The 22,420-nt window shown below is 56.9% G+C and overlaps 10 protein-coding genes across 10 annotated transcripts; 6 read left to right on the top strand and 4 right to left on the bottom strand.

The window, feature by feature from the left end:
* Positions 1-78: 78 nt before the first annotated feature.
* Positions 79-439, top strand: PSF3 (DNA replication protein; the record flags this gene model as incomplete). The annotated part of the gene is made up of 2 exons (XM_066779977.1): positions 79-313; positions 372-439. The coding sequence occupies 2 exons, from the start codon at positions 79-81 to the stop codon at positions 437-439; spliced, it is 303 nt and encodes a 100-aa protein (XP_066629206.1).
* A 232-nt stretch (positions 440-671) lies between these two features.
* On the bottom strand, positions 672-1,858 carry RER2 (cis-prenyltransferase; the record flags this gene model as incomplete). Its single annotated transcript, XM_066779976.1, has 3 exons — positions 672-1,272; positions 1,323-1,582; positions 1,631-1,858. 3 exons carry the CDS (start codon positions 1,856-1,858, stop codon positions 672-674), a joined length of 1,089 nt encoding a protein of 362 aa, XP_066629205.1.
* Positions 1,859-2,429: 571 nt separating this feature from the next.
* Positions 2,430-4,210, top strand: SLS55_008567 (uncharacterized protein; the record flags this gene model as incomplete). The annotated part of the gene is made up of 2 exons (XM_066779975.1): positions 2,430-2,570; positions 2,780-4,210. The coding sequence occupies 2 exons, from the start codon at positions 2,430-2,432 to the stop codon at positions 4,208-4,210; spliced, it is 1,572 nt and encodes a 523-aa protein (XP_066629204.1).
* An 815-nt stretch (positions 4,211-5,025) lies between these two features.
* SLS55_008566 (uncharacterized protein) lies at positions 5,026-7,322 on the top strand (the record flags this gene model as incomplete). Its single annotated transcript, XM_066779974.1, has 3 exons — positions 5,026-5,390; positions 5,442-5,985; positions 6,051-7,322. The coding sequence occupies 3 exons, from the start codon at positions 5,026-5,028 to the stop codon at positions 7,320-7,322; spliced, it is 2,181 nt and encodes a 726-aa protein (XP_066629203.1).
* Positions 7,323-8,916: 1,594 nt separating this feature from the next.
* SLS55_008565 (uncharacterized protein) lies at positions 8,917-10,571 on the bottom strand (the record flags this gene model as incomplete). Its single annotated transcript, XM_066779973.1, has 2 exons — positions 8,917-9,034; positions 9,115-10,571. 2 exons carry the CDS (start codon positions 10,569-10,571, stop codon positions 8,917-8,919), a joined length of 1,575 nt encoding a protein of 524 aa, XP_066629202.1.
* Positions 10,572-11,298: 727 nt separating this feature from the next.
* SOD2_2 (Superoxide dismutase [Mn], mitochondrial) lies at positions 11,299-12,197 on the top strand (the record flags this gene model as incomplete). Its single annotated transcript, XM_066779972.1, has 3 exons — positions 11,299-11,422; positions 11,504-11,683; positions 11,815-12,197. The coding sequence occupies 3 exons, from the start codon at positions 11,299-11,301 to the stop codon at positions 12,195-12,197; spliced, it is 687 nt and encodes a 228-aa protein (XP_066629201.1).
* An 812-nt stretch (positions 12,198-13,009) lies between these two features.
* On the top strand, positions 13,010-14,062 carry SLS55_008563 (uncharacterized protein; the record flags this gene model as incomplete). Its single annotated transcript, XM_066779971.1, is given in 2 exon segments — positions 13,010-13,013; positions 13,032-14,062. 2 exon segments carry the CDS (start codon positions 13,010-13,012, stop codon positions 14,060-14,062), a joined length of 1,035 nt encoding a protein of 344 aa, XP_066629200.1.
* An 833-nt stretch (positions 14,063-14,895) lies between these two features.
* SLS55_008562 (uncharacterized protein) lies at positions 14,896-16,091 on the top strand (the record flags this gene model as incomplete). The annotated part of the gene is made up of 3 exons (XM_066779970.1): positions 14,896-15,220; positions 15,384-15,907; positions 15,978-16,091. 3 exons carry the CDS (start codon positions 14,896-14,898, stop codon positions 16,089-16,091), a joined length of 963 nt encoding a protein of 320 aa, XP_066629199.1.
* Positions 16,092-16,801: 710 nt separating this feature from the next.
* Positions 16,802-20,307, bottom strand: SLS55_008561 (uncharacterized protein; the record flags this gene model as incomplete). The annotated part of the gene is made up of 12 exons (XM_066779969.1): positions 16,802-17,234; positions 17,280-17,397; positions 17,467-17,673; positions 17,728-17,737; positions 17,790-17,848; positions 17,899-17,974; positions 18,031-18,418; positions 18,515-18,720; positions 18,770-19,010; positions 19,064-19,590; positions 19,640-19,971; positions 20,028-20,307. The coding sequence occupies 12 exons, from the start codon at positions 20,305-20,307 to the stop codon at positions 16,802-16,804; spliced, it is 2,877 nt and encodes a 958-aa protein (XP_066629198.1).
* Positions 20,308-21,176: 869 nt separating this feature from the next.
* RBT7_2 (Ribonuclease T2 precursor (RNase T2)) lies at positions 21,177-22,039 on the bottom strand (the record flags this gene model as incomplete). The annotated part of the gene is made up of 2 exons (XM_066779968.1): positions 21,177-21,617; positions 21,671-22,039. 2 exons carry the CDS (start codon positions 22,037-22,039, stop codon positions 21,177-21,179), a joined length of 810 nt encoding a protein of 269 aa, XP_066629197.1.
* Between the last annotated feature and the right edge of the window lie 381 nt (positions 22,040-22,420).

The following is a 22,420-nucleotide window of genomic DNA, read 5'->3' as shown; positions in this document are numbered from 1 at the left end:
AACGCGTCCACCAGTGCACCCGCGGCAAATACGAGCATGGCGACGCTTGATCTCCCTGCCGCACTTTCTGCACGCGTCATGAACGCGCTGAAGGCAGATCCTCGGACAGTCGATCTCAGAGCACTTGCACCTCACTTCTATGCTCTGGGTGCCCGCATGCTCGAGCTCTTCGACGAAGAGGAGATGGGAGAGATTCTTGCCGACAGCTTCAAGGCACGAGCAAAAGTGATCGCTGACCAGGCTCACAATCCCCGAGGAGCACTTGGGGAGGGCGCAGACTTCCTGAGGGGGCTGGACGAGAGTGAGAGGCAGTGTGAGTATTTATATTCATTTTTGCCTAAGGTTGAATCGTACGCTGATTTGGGGGCCAGTGTTCCGTGCAGCTCATGATAGCGCAAAGGCTGTGCGCGCATGGATTGCTGAAAACAAGAAGAGATGATGATACCTCTGGTTCACTGGCGTTCTAAACGGCTGATGGCATTTGCACGGCGAACTATACCAAAAAGATGTATTCAATGGTCTATGGTCTAAGCTCAACCGAAACATAACTCCAGGTCTCCGGGCTGCAAACGCTCCACGGGCATCAGCAAGTTCTTGTTTGCAAACCGAATATGGGTATCGACACTGTGCTCCCTCCAAGCAGATCTACATTCAGCAGATGCGGGCTCTTTTCATGCAACCTTCAGCCTCAGCCGCGCCTTCTCTTCGCTCTGTATCTTTTTTTGTCTCCACTGCCACTCGACGAGCACGGGCAGGAACTGCCACAGATCGAACTCGGGCCACAGGGTGTCCAGGAAAACGATTTGGGTGTTCTCGTGGCACTGCCACAACATGAAGTCGCTAAGACGCTGAACTCCTGACGTCCGGACCAACAAGTCCAAGGGCGGGTTGCCCTCCGTGAACATTCGGTCCGTAAGTGTCTGGGCTGTGATGGTCTCCGGGTCAGGGTAATTGTCTGGTACCTTGTCCTCCTTTAGGCCGTCCGTGGATTCATGCAAAGTTAAAGAGTTCGTGGAAGCATCGTCTGAGACGGGTGCGTCGGACGTCTTGTCTCCATCCAAGGAGTCAGGGGCATCATCTCCAGCCTCAGGGGAATCTTCCTCAGAGAGAGTTCCAAGGTTACGAGCGCGGATGTTGCGGGCGATGTGACCTTCAGAGAATGGTCGACGTAGAGGGGGCGGGTGAGGCTTGCTATAGTCCACGACGGTGCTGCGGATGGCGGTGGTGATCTCGTCGCGGGAAGTGTAGGGGAAGCAGACGTTCAAAACAGCCCTGGAGTCTGTCAGCATATGCTACCAGAGATATGGCGTTCTCTTCCGTACCTCTTGTTTCCCTTTGTCATCTCCTCAGCCCGGTCCATAGCCTCAATCACATCGGGCTTCAGAAGATCACGTTGGCCCAGAATTTGGATTCTTGCACCGTAGCGATCCAGTAGGTCGCCGTGCTCGGCAATCTGCGACAGCTTGAACTTTGCCATATCCATCAACGCATCCACCTCAAACTTGGAGCGCTTGAAGTTCTCAATGCTGAAGGCGTAGATTGTCACGACCTTGACCCCGGACTTGTAGCACACTTCCAGGATCTAGGGCATGTTAGCGCGCAGCCAAAGGTAGTACGCAGAATTGCATACCCTCGCCAAAGCCTCGAACCCCAGGTTATGGCCCTCCACGGTTTCAATATGGTGGGTGCGAGCGTAGCGCCGGTTGCCGTCCATGACGAATGCGATATGCTGGGGAATGGGGCCCTGGCGAAGAGAGCCAATGAGGAGTTCCCGGAGGCGCTGAAGGCTCCAGACTATGGGCGGCGACATGAGAAGCCATTTCCGAAACTGCGAGAGGTGCAGAGGAGAGGACGACATGTTGGCTGGGGAGCTCTGAGGCGCGCGGATGGAGCTAGGAATGCGAAAGGACGGCGGGCGCGGGTTGGCAGGCGCAGACGGAGCAGAATGATGGAGCAGGCGGAAGGCGGAGGCCAAGTCAGTCCCAGCGAGCGGGCAAGCCGAGTCTAAAGAGGGTGCATGTGTATTGGGGAGCTGCGTACAACTTCGAGGCTCAGTCGATCGTTGGGACTTGGCTGATGCAGCTGCCAGGATGCGCTGCTCGGCGGGTTCGGCACTGCGGAAGGGTCGTGCGTCTGCTTTTTCTTCGCGTCCCTTCGCCGCCACGTCCTTCATCTCCCGCCCCCTCTCGTGTGCTCATCACGAGATCCCGCCTGCCCTCTCTCCACGCCGCCGTGTCTCGCACTCGCGGGGTGTAAGGTAGTCCCAATGTGAGGTCCGTCGCGTACCGTGCCGGATCCCTCGCCATCTGCGCATCTAGCCCCGACACCGCAGCCTTTGTCGGGCCCGAAACACCCGACGGCTTATAAAGCCAAGGCAGCCGTTAACCCAGAGCCTGGTTCCGCACCACAGCCTCCCGTCCTCCCCAGCCATGACCGCCAACGGGGACCCGGCTGTCGGCCAGCTCGTCGAGCAGCTCGCCATCGGCTTCGATACTCTCTCATCAGAGTATCGCATTCTGCATGACAGACATCGCGAGCTCGAGAACAAGCTCGTCTGGGCCAAGCAACAGGTTAGTAGCCAGCAACCCGCACATCCCGCTTTCCTCCCGCGCTTGCTTCGCACACACCACATGATGAGAGAAAAATTTAGCTCTAGAACTGCAGCTGCACAGCAGCGGTGTCGACCAAAAATTTCTTCACTTTCTGACCGCATTCCTCGTTCCTGCTATCCCCACCCGTCCACCATTGTTGCGGTCCTTGATGCTGACAACAATAACAGTACCTCGATCTTCTGAAGCGATTCACTCCTGACATCGCTCTTCAGGATCACAAAGTGTTTGTGCAGAGCCTGGAGGAAGTCGAAAGACACGGCGAAGGGGGCCCGCCGGACTGGCTTGATGCCCTCGCGCAAAGCAACGATGGTGATCGGCGAACGGGCGCCTACATCATCCGGAACGCCGAGCGTGCTCGCGACCAGCTGAGATACTCTCGCCCATTGCAAAGTCCGCTGAAAGAGGCGGAAGGTGTGAAGATTTGGAACGGTCGGGCAGGCGATCGAGCGTCGGACAGAATGTCGAAGCTCGAAAGCCTAAGGCAGGCTGCCAGTGCTGCGGGACTAGAAAGAGATTTCACCACTCCCGGCACCCCTGGGAAGCTGGGTTGTCCTTTCGGCGCACCCAGCATGCGAGGCCGGTCGACGAGCGGCAGAGGAAGCATGGGCACACCTAGCCGTTCTCAGTCCAGAATACTCCCCCATGCCATGCGGTCGAAGCGTTCATCCTTTAATGACCCCATCCGGGCAGACTTTTGTGTAATGGAGCCGCCGCAATCCCCAGACCCATCAGTCTCCGGCTCAGCTGCGCCAGTGTGTCCGATCCGTTTCATGGATGATCACTCGCCGGAGGAAATAGCAAAATACTTTGAGAACCACAAGCATGAACTGCCTCGTAGCCACGAGGTCTGCATCAAACGCTTCCAGAGCAATGCCGAGAGCATTCGCCAGCTAGATGCAAAATATGGCAGCTTGGTCAACATGATTCAGGGTCTGGGGGAGAAACACCAGCCGATGCTCAAGGAATCCCCGACGGATGAGGATGCAGTAATCGAGACCGAGTCCGGCGGTAGGGTTGCGGACTGGGCCAAGGCCGTCAGTACAAGTGCCCAAGCTGGCGGTGATGCAAGCCCGGATCCAGAACAGCCTCTGCCCGAGGAGGAGGAGCGGCAGCCGCATTTCGACAGGCCTATGAAAGAGATACGTGTTGGCGAATCGCCCAGCCGACCGTGGGGCATCTCGGTTCCAGCAGCATACAACAAGCCTCCGAGCGTGGGCACTGACGGCGTGGCAACTGCATCTCCCGCGCAGGAGTCGTCGGCAGCCCCTCCAGCCCCTCCTGCCCATCCTGTTACCGAAAGCACAAAGCCGGGAAAGTGCCCCTTTGACCACACTAAACTGCGTGGAGGCCCACCCGTTGCGCCGAAAGGGGAGACTAAAGCAGACCCTGAGCCGGAGCAGAGGACCCTTCTACCAGACGCTCCAACAGTTCAACCGCCTCAGCCCGAACCAACCCATGGACCAAACATCATCAAGACAGGACAGGAGTCGCCACACTCGCCTCAAATGGTGTTCACCGGCCCTGTGTTCATCGGCTACTCCATGGAACAGGCAATGGCACTTCTGCAGCAGACCAACATGGCGGGGAAAACAGGTTGAGGAGAAGGCTGATGCGCGTCAGGCAACACGGCTGGTGGCCCGGGACATGGTTCTTAGTTTGCAACGTTTTTGACGCACGGATGATTCACATGCTGATGAGCTCAGTTTATCATGCTAGGCTCGTCATCCAAGGAGTAGCCTGCATTAGTAGTAGATATACCCGTATCCAATTGATTTGAATCTCGGCAATGTCTACGGCCCACTTGAGCTTGCTAAATGCGGTGCCTCGTTTGGACAAGGGGAGTGCGAAGATGCGAGCGAGCGTGTGGGCTTTCATCACAGTTGGGCCCGGGCCTTGGGACCTAAGACATGGAAACCTCTGCGAAGACATGAATCCGTGCCTGCGTCATGACGCAGACTTGGACTTGAACTTGAGCCAGTCGCGTTGAGACGGGCGGGTGATTGAGACTCGAAGCGAAGCTGCAGGGCCGGGCGAGGCTGATACGCGCTTGGCTCGGGCTCGGCTTCGACAACTGGTGCGAGGCCGGCAGCAGAGAAACCACGAAGCGCAGAAAAGTCGCTGGACGAAGCGCAATCATCCGGCGCCCTTGCGTCCTGGATTACCGCCGAGGGCAGACCCAACGACCGACCCCAGGTTCCCGCGCCACCGCGTGCTCCCTGCAGAAGTCCCGACCCGCTGACGCCTCCACTCTTTGCTCATCGCTCGCTCAGCTGCATGTCCCACACTCGTTTCTAGTTTCTCCCGAGACGGCGCGTGTCTCTTCTTCTCCGGCGCTCTTTGTGTGTGCTCCTCGCGCCGCGCGCTTCATTAATGCTGCTCTCTGGCCTCGGGCTTCGCAGCAGCTGCCGCGATCATGGTGCGCCTTCCCGCACCGTTGCGCGTCGCGCCGCCGCAGCAAACGCTAACCCACCGCAAGCTTTGTCCGCTGCTGCTGGTCACCGCGGTGGCCCTCCACTCGCTCGCCGCTGCTCAGACCCCGCCTGACATCGTCTTCTCGAACATCACCCGCTCGCCCGCGAATCCAAACATCACCATCTCGTACAAGTCGCCCGATGCCGGAACATGCACCACCGTCTTCGACTCGCAGAAGCAGTATTCCGGCTACATCAGCCTCCCGCCGTACACTCTGGCGCCAATCCAGCAAAACTATTCCATCAATACTTTCTTCTGGTTCATAGAGGCCCGTGAGCAGCCCGAGTCGGCTCCGCTCACTGTCTGGTGGGTTCTCTCGCGCATTGGCGCAGAACAGGCTTAGTAACCGACGTGCAGGTTGAATGGCGGTCCAGGTAGCAGCAGCATGATCGGTCTTTTCGAGGAGTCGGGTCCTTGTGAAATTGTGCAAATGTCGGATGGCTCCTACGGCACTCAGGCCAGGGTATGGGGGTGGGACAGGAGCTCTAATATGCTTTACGTTGATCAACCCAATCTCGTTGGTCTTTCGTACGACGACGTGACCCCGGCCTCGCACGATTTGCTAACCGACACTATCAACTATCCCCCTGGCGACGTTCCGAACGGGCAGCCGCCCTGGTCCTACCTCAATGGCTCATCTGGCACCGGGAAGAACTATGCTACTGCAAACACCACTGAAATTGCGGCCCATGCTATCTGGCATTTCCTTCAGGCTTTCCTCAGCACTTTCCCTCAGTACAATCCCGGAGCGACGTCAGATGGCTCATCTGTCGAAGCGGCAGGCATCCATCTCTTCTCTGAGAGCTACGGTGGCCAGTACGGCCCTACCTTTGCACGGTTATTTGAGGAGCAAAATACTAAAAGGGATAACGGCACCATCTCATCAAACGATACTGTCGAGGTACGCGCATCTTTGTCCGGCTCCCCTGCCGATCAACATCTAACTAAATTGGAATTCTTGCGCAGATTAAACTCGCTTCTCTCGGCATTATCAACGGCTTCATTGACATGATGATACAAGCGCCTTACTATGCTTATTTCGGCAACAACAACACGTACGACATCGAGTTAATCGACACTACTGCTAAACTCAACTTGCTATATGCCCTCAACAAGCCAGATGGATGTTCCGAGCAAGTCAAGGCTTGTCGGAATGTCTCCAGTCTCTATGACCCAGAAGGTGAAGGTGACGTAACCAGCGTGAATGAGGCCTGTTCCTCCGCCGTTGTCGCATGTAGCTCGCTCCAAACCGCCTACAGCAAGTCCGGACGTAGCGTGTACGACATCAGACAAGAGCTTCCCGATGTAATTCCCTCTGGAGACTACATGGAATATTTGAATTACGCCAGTGTACAGCAGAGCATAGGAGCCCGTATCAACTATACCGAGAGCAACATCAATGTGCAGAAGGAATTCATCGCAACCGGTGACAGCATCCGCGGCAACCAACTTGACGACCTGGCCTATCTCCTTACAAGCGGCGTCCGTGTTGCCATCATCAACGGCGATGCGGATTATCTCACCAATTGGCTCGGTGGCGAAGCCGTATCCTTGCAGCTGGCCTCTTCCGTGCCTTCATACGCGAGCGCATTCCAAGCGGCAGGCTACGCGGACATTATCGTGAACAGCAGCTACGTCGGCGGCGCAGTCCGCCAATTCAGCAATCTGTCCTTCTCACGCATCTACGATGCCGGGCACATGGTACCGGCCTACCAGCCCGAGACCGCCTTCACCCTCTTCACCCGCATCATCGAAGGCATGGACCTGGGCACCGGCAAACCCATCAAGGACATCAACACCTGGTACACGCACGGCCCCAAGAATGCCACCCACACCAACGACGCCGCCTCGTACACCAGAACCGCCGCGTCGCCCACGTGCTGGATCCGCAAGATCAAAGACAGCTGCTCGTCGGACCAGATCGCCGACATCAAGGCGGGCAAGGGCGTCGTGCTCAACGGCATGTGGTTCGAGGACGACGACGACTTCGACCCGCCCGCCTCGAGCGTCCTGGCCGGCAAGCCGGGCACGCCGCTGCCGAGCGCGAGCATCAGCGCGAGTGTCGTGACGAGCAAGGGCAGCACCGGCGGCGTCGAGAGCAGCACCGTCGTCCCGACCGGCGTGTACGTCGCCACGGCCACGCCGACGAGCACCGGTGCGGCGAAACCGCAGGTTACCCGGTTTGCGGGCGCGGGCGTGGCGGCGGTCGTGGCGGTGGCGGCCGGGCTGGTGCTTTGAGCTGACGGGACGCTGCTGAGATTGGTGTGGGGAGATGATGGGGGTTGGAGCAAAAGGTTGTGGGACGCGCTGGTCATCGTGTGTCTTTGGCGCGTTTTTTCTTTTTTTCTTTTTCTCATAGCGGGATGTGCGGGGGGCAGGAAGGTAAACGAAGTATACCGGCGTGAGGACGGTCTGGCGTTGAACGGTCATCTGATGTGGGTTCGGGGTTTCTCGTCGCTCTCTCTCTCGCACTTCTTGCACCATTGTTGTGCCTGCGATAGACTGCATATCCAAGCATGCATGAGCCCGGTTTCAGATATACCCCCTCCCCAAGTGTGGGCGCTTACTACGAGCAGGTGATGGATACTTTTAGCATAGGCAGGCAGGCGGGCTATATGAGTAATGCGTAATGAGCATGAGGTTTCGCTTCAGCGTCGTGTGGCTGATGGTGGTGGTGTGAAAACGTGAAGTTGGTTTGCATGGCGGGCGGCTACTCCTCCTCTGCTGCCGCGGCGCATCGGTCGGTCGACCTTGTTGTTGCTACTTGGAAACGCGCAACTGAGGTGAGGCGACGGATGTCGGGTCCAAACGCGCCTTCAGATCTTCTTACAAGGGCCGCGCCGCCATCGCCGGCTGCGCTCGCTCGCCTTCCCCCGCCACCAAGCCGACGCTGGCTACCACCTACCCTACCTCACCTTCTTCGCCGCCAGCTGAAGTGACAGACGGACGAAAACAGGCATGCAGGCAGGCAGGCAAGCAAGAAAATTTTCTTCCTCGAGCCGCGCCTCAAGGGCGCAAAGCATCAACGAAAAAAAAGAGTACCAGGTGGCAATCAAAAATTGTCCCCAGGTGTAGGCTCCGAAGAGATTACATACCCGTCACCGAACCGCGTTGTGCAATGCAGGGTGGCCGGGCAGGCTCCCGTCGTCGTGATCACAGGAAGCCCCAAGAAGGTCTGTCAGAAAGAAGATTAAATTAGTAGACGTTCTGGAGAAAGTTGGGGGTTGGGGGAGAGAGCGGGGGAGACGAACAAGTATGAAGAAGAAGAAGAAAAGAAGAGGAGGAAGGGTTGGGGGAGGGGAGGTTTATATAGGATCTGGATGGCCGGGGCTGTGCGGTGCGCACGAGGTCAGGTTGTCTGTGCGGGGTCTGCTGACGGGGCAACGGAGGAAGGTGCTGGGAGGAATTGGAAGGCACGGGTGGGAAGGTGGGTGGGTGGGTGAGTGAGTGAGTGGTGGTGGTGATGGTTGAAGGTGAAGTGAGAGAGATCTGTGATCAGTGGTGGAACAAGCAAGCAAACTTTTAGCGGACACCAAGTGAATAGGTATTAGGTCTAGGAGAGCAATTCGACATGACCGGATACAATGCAGTTATAATTCGATGGCTAGGAGACATGGGAAAATAGAACTACCGATGAAAACCCTTTGCTTAATTGCCTCACTGGTACCTTCCCTATCCAAATGCTTGCACGGCTATATGGGTATGAAGCTAGGAAAAACCATTGGCGATCCCAAAGAACCAAATTTTCAACGAGCAAAAGGGAAAACAGGAAAAAAAAAAAACAGAGGAACAGGCGAGATCTTCATCATGAATACGTATACACATACACTCACTACAACGCCGGTCCGTCCCATGCTTCGCGTCTAATCTTCATGAGGTTTGACTGCTTGTGTGGGAAGCTGACTTCGCGCTCCTTGTAGAAGCCGACATCTTCGAGATACTTGCGGAGTCTATGCAGGTTGTCAGCATTGTCACATTCCGGGTGCCATCTTTACAGGGGAGTAAATGACGGGGGAAAACAAAGACTTACTTCTCGTTATCGATACGCGGCTCCAGCATAACCGTCTCAGTACGCATGTCGGCCAGGAAACAGTAGTGCACGAGGGCGCTCAGCCAGATGCGGACGCGGTGGGCACCGCGGAACTCCTGCTCGCCGACGAGGCAGTGTAGGCCGCGGTCGTAGTTCTGGGTCTCTCCGCCGAGGTGCTTGCCCAAGTTGTCCTCCTTGACCCAGTAGATCTCGAAGTAGCCGAAGGGCTTGCCGTCCCAGCAGCCGATGACGGGGAAGCTGTGGCGGCTCTCCAGGCCGTGCTTGAGGAAGGCCTCTTGGTGGGCACGCGGGCCCTGCTCGCCCCAGAAGTACGACACGCGCGCGTCGTTCATCCAGCGGTGCAACAAGTCCACGTCCGAGTCGTCCAAGGAGAGAGACTCGATACTGGGCTGGCCGCCGCCGGAGATGCTGTTGCGGTGCGAGATGGGCCCCGTGTGGTGCTGGGGCTTGGGGGAGGCGGAGGCGACGCGGAAGGAGAGGTATTGCCCGACACTGGGAATGTAGCGCGTGTAAAAGGTCTCGCCCTGGCGCGGGGGCTTCGGCCTCAGCGGGTGCCGGATGTTGTTCGAGAAGACGAACTGAGTAGGGCCCGGAGGATAGTAGGTCGGCAGGTGGCTACTCGAATGGAAGGGTCCCGGCGCAGTGGGGGACCAGAGACCTTGCGGGAGCCCCTCTACGTTTGCGGATTCGCGCTTCTTGGGCTCTGGGGTCGGGGAGTTCGGCCTGGAGTTGAGCGGAGATTCCGAGCCGTGCGGGGACTGCGAAAGTGCAGGGAGGGTGAAGAGGTAGAGACGCGGATCCATCTGCCAGAAGGCGTGGCGGCTCACGAACATGTTCTGCCAGCCTTCACCAGACTTCTCGTCCTGGATGGTTCCCACGCTGGAGTCTTCGCTGGAGATCAGGCCCATGCGCTCGAGCTTGGGCAGCACGACGCGGCCCTTGAAGATGCCCTCGCGGTTGATGTTGATTCGCCAATCGCCCCTCGGCTTGCCTAATTGGGCCGTGTTCTTGGAGGCAGCAGTCGTCAGCTGCGGCTCGGGCACGGGCTGGTGGAAGTACCAGTACAGCGTCGCCCACAGCATCATGGCGATCTGGCGCGTGGGCGACGAGGCCGGCTTGAACTCGGTGCTGCTCGGATTCGAGATGGACGAGATGTACAGATGGTCGTTCCGCAGCGTTGGGCGCGTGTAGCGGCGCACGCGGCGCTGGGTGGGCTCCTGGAACTCGTCTTCATCCTCCCGCCCTGGCTGCTCTGCATCGGCCTCGTCGTCGTCGGGCTCGCCGACTTGCGAGTTGAGCACGACGGTCCAGCCCGGCGGGAGGGGCGAGTTGCTGTGGCTGCTCAGGTCATTGACCTTGAACTGCAGGCCGCCAAACACGGGAACGGCGGTCAGGTTCTGGCCGTTTGGCAGGTGGACAAGGCCTTGGGTGGTCATGGTTTGCTCGCGCGGGGTTGGTGGAAGGACGGAGAGCAGCGTCGAAGCGGTCCTTATAAAGTGCCTATAGCCAGCCCACACCTACTTTCCCCGTGCTTCCTAAAATTTGTCGCCTGGGGCCGCTAGCGCGTCAGACTAGATGGCGTGAGGCCACGGAGTCTTGCACGTTGTGGGCGTGGGCGCGTGGCAGCGAAGGCGGTTTCTTTTCTTCAAGCTGACACATGATTTATCCGCGGTGGGGTTGGCCGGCACTGTGGCCGATGACGTTGGGCGACGCTGGGTGAAGGCCTGAGCGCCGTGTTCGCGCCAAACATGGCGATTGATGTTCGGACAATTTCAGCCCGCCGCACAGAATTTGCGTCGAGGTTTTGGCGCCAGGCGGCCGTGCCGGGCCTGGCAAATGGCGCGGCGCTGCACTTTAAGCAGCCATCTGCACGTTGGCCTGGTTTGGCTTCGCAGCAGAGGCCGCTGCGCTCATGGGCGGAGGGGTGCGAAAAGAAGAGGTGGCCGTGAGCTGTCCGACCGCCCGAGTCACGGCAGCTTGCGGCGCGGCTCATTGGCTCCCGCATCCGCCGCACTTCGGCGCCAAGCTCTGAAGTCATCATAGCTTCAGAGCTTCCGCCCGAGCGTCCGAGGCCCTTGAACAACTTCTCAAGCTCGCCCGCACCCTGATAACCCTCGGTCTCCCATCTCCCATCAGCCTCCTCACTGCAATCCACATCCCACAATGTCTGCCACTCTGCTCCGCAACTCCGTCGCTCGCACCGGCCTCCGTGCTGCTGCCCCCCGCCGCGCTGGTCTCGCCGGCACCAGCTTCGTCCGCACCAAGGCCACCCTTCCCGACCTTGCCTGTATGTCCATCTTCATCTCTGTCGACCTCCTTCGGGCAATTGGCCCGCGTGAGCAGTGTCCTAACGTGTCGTGAACCGCAGACGACTACGGCGCGTTGGAGCCGGCTGTCTCCGGCAAGATCATGGAGCTCCACCACAAGAACCACCACAACACCTACGTGACCTCGTACAACAACTTCTCCGAGCAGATTGCTGAGGCCAAGGCCAAGGACGACGTTGCTGCTCAGATTGCGCTGCAGCCGCTCATCAACTTCCACGGAGGTTAGTCAGCCCCATAGCCCAGAACCTGTGCCGAACGAAGTGGGGGTGTCGACGCACAGATGTGCCCGAACTCCAATCGTATCGTCCGCAGATTGTATGACACGAGCGTACGCTGACCAAATATTCCACAGGTGGTCACATCAACCACACTCTCTTCTGGGAGAACCTGGCACCCAAGTCGCAGGGCGGCGGCGAGCCTCCGTCGGGCGCTCTTTCCAAGGCCATCAACGAGAGCTACGGCAGCCTCGACGCTTTCAAGGAGAAGTTTAACACTGCCCTCGCCGGCATCCAGGGTAGCGGTTGGGCCTGGCTGGTTCAGGACGTTCAGACCGGCAACATTGGAATCAAGACGTACCAGAACCAGGACCCTGTCGTTGGCCAGTTCCGTCCGATTCTCGGTATTGACGCGTGGGAGCACGCCTACTACCTCCAGTACCAGAACAGGAAGGCCGAGTACTTCAAGGCCATCTGGGAGGTCGTTAACTGGAAGGCGGCTGAGAAGCGCCTCAAGTAAGCGATTCCTGCCAGCAAGGACTTGAATGGACGAGTAATGGAAGGAGGTCGGCGGGTTGCATTCGGTCACCCCTAATGTACAGCGTAGCATGGAAATTAATGACTCTTTTCCCAAGGTTTGGTGGATGTCGTACCCAAAATGCAATCACCTAGTGCGCCGTGTAAATTTCTCATTGTACGTGAGTGTGCAGGTTGCTTAAGCATATCGGTTGAGTGCAGCACTTCACGTTTGCGAAGGTGCGGAGATGGGAGAAAGTCCTGGGCGCAGCCTCGCCGGAGCGCCCGCCGAAGCGTCACGCCAGGAACTCGCCAGGAGTCCGGGGAACTGCGGCTCTGATGGCACGAGGTAGGGCACGAGGAAGGGGAGGCGGTTGAAATAAGCTAGCAGTCAGTCCACTCGAGGAAGTTCCGGGGCGGGTTTGACTCGCGATCATACGATAGAGAGTTAGCCGTGGAGAGACTGAGATCAGCACGCGGAGAATTCTCGTAGGGCTCCGCGCCTTCCCCGCGCCAGCGCCTTGTCTAGTGCGCCGTCTCTGCTGCAGCCCGTCACTACCCGCCGAGCACACCCTTCGACTTCTTTTCGATATCTCAGACTCCCTGCTCCGGTCGCCGCCACGCTCTCAGCCGTCGACCTGCTTGCGACTCCGGCCGGACCCCTCCGATACTCGCGGTATGACGACCGGCACCAAGGCCGCAGACGAGGCGCCCATCCATGACGCTCGACCGGAGCAGCGCCCCCAGGAACATGACCCTGCCCTCAGGAGAGGGTCCACTGGTGCGCACGCCTCAGCATATCCGCCACCGCCGCCGATGAGTGCTGATGCGCCCCCAGAACCCCACCTCCAGATCTGCGACATGACCACTCCCCGTCCGGAAAAAGAAAACGGCAAGATGGGTGTCGCAAATGAAGCGCTTGCGCCAAACGTCCAAACCGAACGGCGACAGAAGAAGGATTACTTCCCCTTCATGGAACTCCCCTCAGGTGAGCAGCGCGCCAAAGCCGCAACCCTCAGCCCTCAGCCCTCAGCCCTCAGCCCGACGCTAACTCGCCGGGTATCAGAACTTCGCCTCGAGATCTATCGCATGGCCCTCTCCCGTCCGAAGCCGATACTCCTCCACATGCCCCGCCCGTCCGAAAAGGAGCAGAACCAAGGCGACTACCAATGGGAGACGGAGGAGACCGAGTCAGTTCTGGCCGAAGATCGTGCGAGCAGGAACAACGACGCCAACGACGACGAGGGGCTGCTCGCCCAACCGCGTCGCGGCGCTCCCGACCGCCGCAGCGAATCGAGAAGACAACTGCCCACGGGCGACAACGGCATCAACACGGATCCGCTCGTGCCGGCGCTCCTGCGCGTCTCACAGCTCATCTACCGCGAATCCCGACCCGTGCTATACTCGGACAACGAGCTAGTGCTGCACCTACCAAGCGCACTGTGTACACTGTCGCAATTACACCAGCGCAGCCGTAGTCTGATCAAACACGTCCGACTCGCCATCCCCACACATCATGATATTTTGGAGGGCTTCGCGGATCTGGTGCGCCTTGGATTGCGGTATTGCTGGGGCCTGAAGACTTTCACGATAAGCCTGCCGGACATGTTCCCAGAGGAACGCCACGTCCCTTCCAGCACGACGAACGTGTACGCCAACGCCTTCCACATCCTGCGCTGGCTGCCCAAGAATACTCTTGTGCAATTAGAAGGGAACGTGCACGAGGAGATTCGCAAGGTGGTCGAGGAGAACGGGCAGCTCTCGAAGAAGCTGAATGAGGTGAGGCAACACGGAGATGGTATGGTAATGCAGTCTCATGCTGACTTAATCACAGAAGGAATACCTCCGTCGACAACACCAGATGCCTGACCGTCGCTGATAGCGCGGGAGTTCTCCCTTTTGCGGCCAACGAATACATGACATGGTGCAATACGAATGAATTGGACTGAAAAAGGATACGGTTACTGGCGTTAGGGCTGACACTTGTTCTTTCACTTGACGGACGAAGAGGCATAACCCAAGTCACATAGTCTCGAGGTGGGTGGAGTTTGGAGGGCTTGATGAGAGCCGACACTGCTGATAGACGCACGCTTGTGTTCTTGCATATATTTTCTGGGGCCCACAAGCCCAGCTTTTGGAAGCACGGCACGAATGAAACTAGACTACTACTCAAATTGCTTGATGAATCGCTGTTGAGGAACCCGACGACATGCGGGGGAGGGCTCGGAGAAGCGGCGTTTCGGCCAGCAAGGGTCAGGGCGACCGATGACGCTATCGATCCGCGAGCAGCCCTCTCGATCCCAACACAGAGTCATCCTCCACCACGAACATGTGAAGGATCACGAAACGACCGCCTTCATTCCCTGAACGGGCGCTCCCGCTGTGTCTTTCGCTCCGGTGGCCGAGCAATTGAATCATCACCGGTCTGGACTCGGGCTTTCAATCTGTCCGGCGACGCGAGTTACGGCGCATTTATATAGGGACGCGTATAGCTGTAAGGTTGGAAGACATCTACGCTGTAGAAGCGCTTTTCTTCTTCTACTCCTCCTCCTACTACTCCAGCGCGGATCGCTGACTTCACACACCCACGTCCGCCCTTCTCCCTTGCTCCATCTTCTTCTTCTTCTTATTCTCTCTCCTTTGCACCCGCAACCCGGCGCGCACATCCGTCCGTCGACGAGGAGGAGAGACGCCGACCGACCATGCCGCTCCTCGCAACCGTCCTGCACGCGACGGCGTTCAAGACGCCGCTGCTGCGCACGCTCGTGCCGACGCTGGCGCTCGCGTACGGCATCCAGGCGGCCGTCGCGGCGCCGTCCATCGCCTGGCGCAGCGAGCGCTTCTACGACGCCAGCGGCAGCATCACCTACCTCGCCTGCACGGGCGCGAGCCTGGTGCTGCCCGCCCTGCGCGCCAGGTACGCCGCCGGCACGCTGGGCACGGCCGGCCTGCTGGCCGACGTGCTGAGGGGCCGCGATTGGAGGCAGCTCGCGCTGAGCGCGGCTGTTGGCGTGTGGGCTCTGCGACGTGAGTTTCTGCCCTTTCTTTTGTTTATCCCCATACCTGCGTTCGTCCCTTTCTCCTCCGATTGACGGCGGGGGGCGGCAAGGTGTTGTTGATTTCATGAGAGAGAGAGAGAGAAAACAACGAAAGTTCTTGGCTACGTACTAACAACAGGCACACAAAACAGTCGGCTCCTTCCTCCTCCAGCGCATCACGGCCGAAAACGGGCGCGACTCGCGCTTCGACCAGATCCGCGTCTCCGCCCCCAAGTTCTTCGGCGCCTTCATGGCGCAGGCGACGTGGGTCTCGCTGTGCGCGCTGCCCGTCGTCCTCGTCAACGCCGTGCCATCCGGCGCCTTCGCCGCCCTCGGCCCGCTCGTCCTCACCGACGTCGTCGGCCTTGCGCTGTACGTGTTCGGCATCGTCTTCGAGGCGTCCGCCGACCGCCAGAAGAGCGGCTGGATGCAGGCCAAGCAGAGGAAGGAGCACGACGAGGATTTCTTGACGAAAGGCTTGTGGGCCAAGAGCAGGCATCCGAACTACTTTGGCGAGATTACCTTGTGGACGGGCATCGCGACGGCGGCGGCCGGCGTGGTCGCGAGTAAGGCGGGCGCGAGCGCGTTGGGGTTGGGCGCTGGGCTGGCGGGGAAAGCGGGTGCGGTGGCCATGTGTGCGGCTAGTCCTGCGTTCGTGGCGTTTTTGCTGCTGAAGGTATGTTCTGTCCCATGTGGATGGTGTGTGGTTCCGGCGAGGCAGGTTGCTGATGGTGGGAATGACACAGGTTTCGGGCATCCCGCTCAGCGAGAACAAGTACGACAAGAGGTACGGTGACCGAAAGGATTACCAGGAGTGGAAGAGGAATACGCCGATGCTCTTCCCGAAGTTCTTCGGCTGAGTGGTTGGTGGAGTTGTTTGATGGAGGATCTGTTTTACGTTAGCGGATTTGGAGGGGAAGATGAGGGTTTCGAGCAGCCTCTTCTCATATGTTCCTAGAGTAGCCTTCATCTGCTTATGCGATGATCGTAAGCTACCATTAAACAGATATTGCAAGTTTGCATGGCTTTCTGTATCCAACACTTCTGAAACAAGCAAGAAAGAGAGATGGAAGAGAAGGTGCATTGTTGCTCAATGTTGCTACCGATATTCGAGTAAGTCTGCTTGCTGGAAGAATACCGCTCCGCCTGTCATATCTGTTTCTGTCACCCCTTTTTGTACGGATCAACCTCCGTGAAATCTTCCTGTACCAGTAAATATCGCCATCCCTTTTGTGTATTACCACTTCTGCTATGCAAAGCTTTTGGAAATGAACCCATAACTTTTGGGCGTCATGTCAAGACCAGCACCAATCAAAGCCGCCTTTTGATATGTCGAAAAAAGAGAAGAGATCTGGCGCTGGCGGTGTAAAAGTCTCGAATTTGCCGAGATGGAAAGGAAGGTTGGCGGTTGTGCCGCAGAGATTAATTGCTGGAACTGCTCGCCTTCCTGGACGATGGAAACGAAATTGCGATTGTGTCGTCGGGTGAATTTGGTACTCCATGGAAAAGGCGGAGAACCGTCCAAGCTGCCAATCATATTCCGTTGATGATTCGTTTGCGCAGAGCTTCTCTAGTGTCGCGGATCATCCTCGAGGCTCTCCTGCAGCAGGCGTTCGCACTTGGCAATCTCGGTCCTGAAGGCAGGCAGTCTATCGCGTAGCTTTTTCCGGAGAGCCTTCGCCTCAGGCGTATCGCTCTCATCAGTGCGGAAGAGTCGCATGAACATGTCGTGGAAGTTGCCGAAGACTTCCATGACCATATTGGTGAACTCCTCTCTATGGTGAGCAATGAGCTTCTGGCCGGCTCCCTTCGCCTTATCATGGCACTTGTGGAAGGGATTCGTGGCGCCCTTCTCGGAGATCTTGCTTTCGAGAATTCTCATGCGTTTCTTACATGCGCCGGTGCCTCCCGTGGCGGCAATTTCGTTGTAGGTCTTCTCGAGTGCCTGGATGAAGAAGCCGTCTTTTGGGTCCGCTTCCAAAAGGAGGGATTCCTTGATGGGGCTTCGAGAATCAGCTGAAGAACGCAAGAGTGGAATTATCACTTACCGAAGGCCGTTCTCTACCTTCTGGGCTTCCGACTTGCACAACATGTCAAGTTGATCGACTTGCAGACGTAACTCGTCAAAAAAGGGGAGTAGGACGTCGTGAGAGGGGCCGGCAGAGTCTATCAAAAACTTGGTAAGCGATTTTCACCCAAATCAAAGCCCAAAGTGGCATATTGAGAAAGAGATACCTTCCATGTCCGTGATGAGCGCTTGAAGCGCTCCCACGACCTTCTCGGACAGGGAGCGACCAAGCGGCTCGCTTACGTCGTCCCAAGGACGCAGGTCAACTTTCATATCGTTGATGAGGGGTTCCGTCATGGCTACATTCCAGTTATGGGCGCCCACTTTGGCAGTCTTCCAGTTTCCTCTGTTGAGGAAGAATGCTTTCTGCGTGGCTGAGAGTAATCGTCAGCGCTTCATTCTGGTTCTCAAGCACTTCATCGACTCACCAGCTTTCCACTAACACAAGAGCATTAGTCAGTAGCCACTCGAACGAGGATGATCCACTCACATTTGAGTAGACCTTCAATTTCTCCCTTGCCGCAGTGATATATCCTGCCTTGTTCTTCTCTGCGAATGTGTCAGCGGAAATCGACTTCAAGCGTCTCATTACACCGTACTGATCTTGCCGAGACGACTGATCATCTCGTCACTGAGAAGGTCCTGGAAAACCTGACTGATCGACTCCGCAATTGGCTAATGTGGGTCAGCAGAAGTATTTTACCCTCGTCTTTTCTGGGTTAATTGCAAACCTTCCTTGCCCCGAGCAAGATATGTTGAAGCTCATCCCTCCTTCTCAGCTTCGTCTGAGAGCATGTCATTGCCACGCTGTTCAAGAGCGACGGCAAACCGTACTTGACATGGTGTCGAAACGCCATGCTCTTCCGTTTATCTGGAAGAGAGTAGACATACGCGCGAAGTTCGGGGACTTCTGTGGCTTCTACACTCATTGTTGGCGGGTGGTCGTTGTCGTATCCATTGACGTGCTTTAAATACTCTAAGCTGCTGACGCAGAAGACCGGAAGGATTTCTTGTTTCAGCATGTGATAGTGCCGGTCTCTCAGGGCCTTCCGCACCTTGTCGTTTCTGATTTTGAGACAAATGGCGGTTACATCATCCTGCTGGTCAGTTTTCCGGGACCTATGGAGTCGGTACATTAGTGATTGCCTGTGAAGCAGACTTGATTGCGGGTGGAGGGTGAGCAATGGTCCGGGAGACGAAAACTTGGTTACTTACTCTAAAGCCTCGCTTTGCTTTTGGAGCTCTTCAAAGAGCTCATACTTCTTTTTGGAAAGGGCTTGCTTTTTCTGGCTCTCCAAGCTCTCTAGGTCCAGCTTGATCGTCTCAGACTGCTCCTTCAGCTGAGATAGTGTCTTCCTATTCGTATCACTCGCAATATGGAGGTATTTATCAGCGAGACCGGCTGCGTTGGAGATGCCGGACTATCTTGCAATCAGTTTGAATCCACCGTAATGGCTATGGCTCACTTACATCAGAATGCGTGACCGCCACGAAGACATTTGGTCCTCTCTTTCTCTTGTAGGCCTCTATGAGAGACTTGTGGGTGGCGGTATCAGTCTGGACACGCTCAATCTTAGCGACCACTCCGGTGTGATCCACGTCCCTCATGTAGGCATTTGTGGCCTGAACACGGGTCTTGTTGACATCCGAGGTTCCAGGAAGATCTGCCAGGACGACATCCTGAGACAGCAGGGGGCTGTCGAAATAGCACCTGAGAAACACCGTGAGCACGATGAGTCATTTGTTGATGGCAGGGGGACTTACTTCACCAATTTCACCAGCGGCCATGGGGATGGACGTTCCCGGTCGACGTGAGCCAGGAATTGGGCAAGCGAATCCCGAAGGTCCTCGGGTGTGGGCGCCCTGATGACAAGTTCGCCGGACTCAACCCCAAGGCCCTTGAGGAGTTTTTCCGTCCAAGCTCCAAGCTTCCTTAGTAGGTGTGGGTCATCTCGGGAGGTTGCTGCGGAGGACAGAAAGTCTTTGGTCGCCTCCGCATTTTTGCACTCGTCGTGGTCGGCGAAAAGTGAGTAGATGGCATCGGAAGCCGTCGCGAAACCTTCCCCACTCTGGACCTCGTCGTCGACGCCTTCGGCGGTGAATTCTCCCTCTTCATCCTCATCTGTCCCCGACTTGTGGCTATCCCAAAAGTTTGCAAGCCAGTCCTTCAGAGCGGCTTCTCTAGCCTGAGGCAGCAGAAAGGTTACCTCAGCCTCGCAAGGCGTCTTTTGGGAAGGACGTGGCTTGCGAAACTCTTGGACTACTGCCGTGCATGCCTCCCCGTAATCGCCCTAAGCTACAGTCAGCACGCAGTATGTGAGAAATGAGTAAGACACATACATATGGCGCAATGCCGTCGTATCCGAGGAGCGCATTGATGAGGCTGCTCTTGCCAGTGCCTGAATCACCTTTTAGGCCAATCCTGATCTCGCCACACTTGTAGATCTTTCTGCCACGGCCTGCTTGTGCTTTCAGGAACTCAAAATCCTCGTCCGTGTACGAGTTTTCCTGGATGATGCTTTGAATCTCTTCGGGAATTGAAGCAGCGATTCGTTCAGCGGAGCGATAGCTTGCGTGGTTCGTCGTCATCCTTGGCAGAGTTCTCATCGTGGCGTTATGTTCGAGCTGCTGAGAATCTTGCTGGCTCGCTTCGCTGTTCATGGACCCGTGGTCTATGCAGTCATCAGTGACTTTGCTCCACATGTAAGGATGTTACAACATCACTCACCTCTCTTTGTGCCTCTCTCTGAAGATGCCTCAGTTGGTGTCTGCAGCAGCGATACGAGTCCGGACGAGACACGAGTTTCCTCTGACGAGGCATCCACCATGATGGGCGTCGAACGAGGGTTGGGAATCAGAAGAGGAGGGTCTTCACAGCCAAACTCCTGCTCCACTTTGATGGGCGTTGTTGGAGTGACTATCACCATGGGAGATGATGACTGGGTCAACTGGGTGAAGTAATCTTGTGATGAATTAGGTGAATTCGAGCTGTCGTAGTCTTCTTCCATGATGGGATATTGTCGGTCGGGCAAGCTATATGGTGAGGGTCAGTGGAATCATTGTGGAAGTGAGCTGGAGTGAGCCGCACCTTTCACTAGGATCTGCAGCTGCGAGGATGTACACGTATCTGCTCCCGTTCCTAAGAGAGGTGGTGAGCAAGTGCCAAGATGAAGAGGGGGGGTGATGGTTGGAGGAAAAGAAGAGAGGAGGGTGGGAGAGGGGTGGGCAGCTTATAAGCAGCAACTTGGACCCTGAGTTTGGTCAGGCCATGGGGGATGAAGGGAAGGAACGGACGACCAAATCAGGAAGCCGCATGGAGAGGATACAAGAGAGGAAGATCTTGGCAAGAGCGAGCAAGATCTTAGGAAGGCAGAGAGGCAGGTTGAAGGTGAGGATGCCTGACAGACTTTTAAAGCTTCAGTAGCAAAAGCAAGATATTTTAAAGTGTACATGAAGTCTCGAGCCAAGACTGCCTGCGCCTTGTCCCAAGCAAAGATTTGGAGCAATCTGAGAAGCAAGGAACTACAACAGCTTGTGTGTTGCTACTTCACATCAACTATGGAAATTACTTGCAACGTAGATACTTGTTCAGCAACGACGTCGCTTTGAGATTGAGTGGATTGATTGGGTAAACTACTACGCCCTACCCACAGCGTGTGACAAAAGGATTGAGCTCACGTGCAGCTGCCTTACAGAGGTATCGCACCATACTTGGGGAGGTAGTTGAATCCAAGATCTGAACGTGGAAGCAAGTCATTAACACGGGCATACTCGTCCAGGTCATGGATGAACTACCCATAAAGGAAGTGTGGCAGCATCTTCGGTGAGCTTAGACTGCTCAAACCTTCAGTCACCTGCTGTGTACCTGACGCTCCATCTATGACGCCGGCTTCGGGGGGTAAACAATACCCGTCTTGGGGCAATTGCTTCCGTACGTGGTGTTTGTGGGGACATAGCTTCCACCATTGACCCTGCCAGCCAAGTGATGATAGTACCACACTTCACTTAGGGAACCATTTGTGCAGCCGATGTGCGGCAGGTATCCTCCCGTGGCCTCAATGAAGCATGCCTCAATGTCCGCCAGGACGTATGTGCTGTTGCTCGTTGGCACAATGCCACATGAAGCAAGGTAGTCCTGGGTGGGGAGCTGCTTGTGGAGGTAGACAACTTCGTGGAGGAACTGGACCAACTCGAGCTCGGGGGTGTAATGGGTGTAGCAGGACGGCCGGAGAGTGGTCATGCAGGTGCCGTGCTTGCTCCACTCGTGCTCCCAGAGCTCCTCATCCGTGCCATTGGCAGTGGTGATGACCGGGTCGTTCTACGAGAGTCATTAACATAGCAATTCTTCCCTGCTAGACAGGAATGGCGTACCCTCCAGTGCTCCTTCATGTAATCCAGCAGGTCGCCCTGGTGGTATTCTTCGAGGGTCGAAGCAATATCCACGTAGTTCCTGGAGGCGTCGCAGGCCGAAGGATAGCTGCCGTTGCAGTAGTCGTTCCAGAGACCGTGCATGGTCCATGTGTTTTCCGGGCCGCCAGCCGTCTTGGAGTAGAGCTGGGTCAGCAGCAAGAGACCACCGGGCGACTCGACGCAGCAGGCATCGGTTGTCAGGCTCTCTGGCGAGCAGGACAGCACGCTCAAGTCATGTCTCGAGCAATTGCCGCTCGGGGGCGAGTGCAGGCTCGCGGCGGCAAGCGACAGGTAGGCAGCTGCGCCCAGGATCAGACGGGGGACGAGCATGTTGGCGAAGGAGGAGCGAGGTGGAGGGCGGAGAGCGCCATTGTTGTACCTGGCTGGTTTAAAAGCATTATCAGAGGCGGCAATGCCGGCGGCGATCAGGTACGTCGAGGCGGTCGGAGGTGAGCGATGAGGCTGAGGACCTTCTTGTTCGGGAAGCGATAGCGACGATAGCGGAGGAGGCCCGTGCGTTGATGTCATAGCCGAAGTTTTGCACTCGGCCCTTTCCTCCACCTCGCATCAGCCCGGCTACGAGCCAGCATGGCCGGCGTCTATTGGAGCAGATTCCTCCCAACCCACAGACTCCCTCCGCGGCACCGCTCACCTGGATCACGGGGCATCAAGTGAGAGCAAGGACGAAGCAAAACATCGAGAACTCTTGGC

The sequence above is a fragment of the Diplodia seriata genome (genome assembly GCF_021436955.1).
Source record: "Diplodia seriata strain FDS-637 chromosome Unknown scaffold_9, whole genome shotgun sequence".
Classification (NCBI taxonomy): Eukaryota; Fungi; Ascomycota; class Dothideomycetes; order Botryosphaeriales; family Botryosphaeriaceae; genus Diplodia; species Diplodia seriata.
Note: the sequence above shows the minus strand (reverse complement) of the source record. Positions and strands in the feature narration are given on the sequence as shown.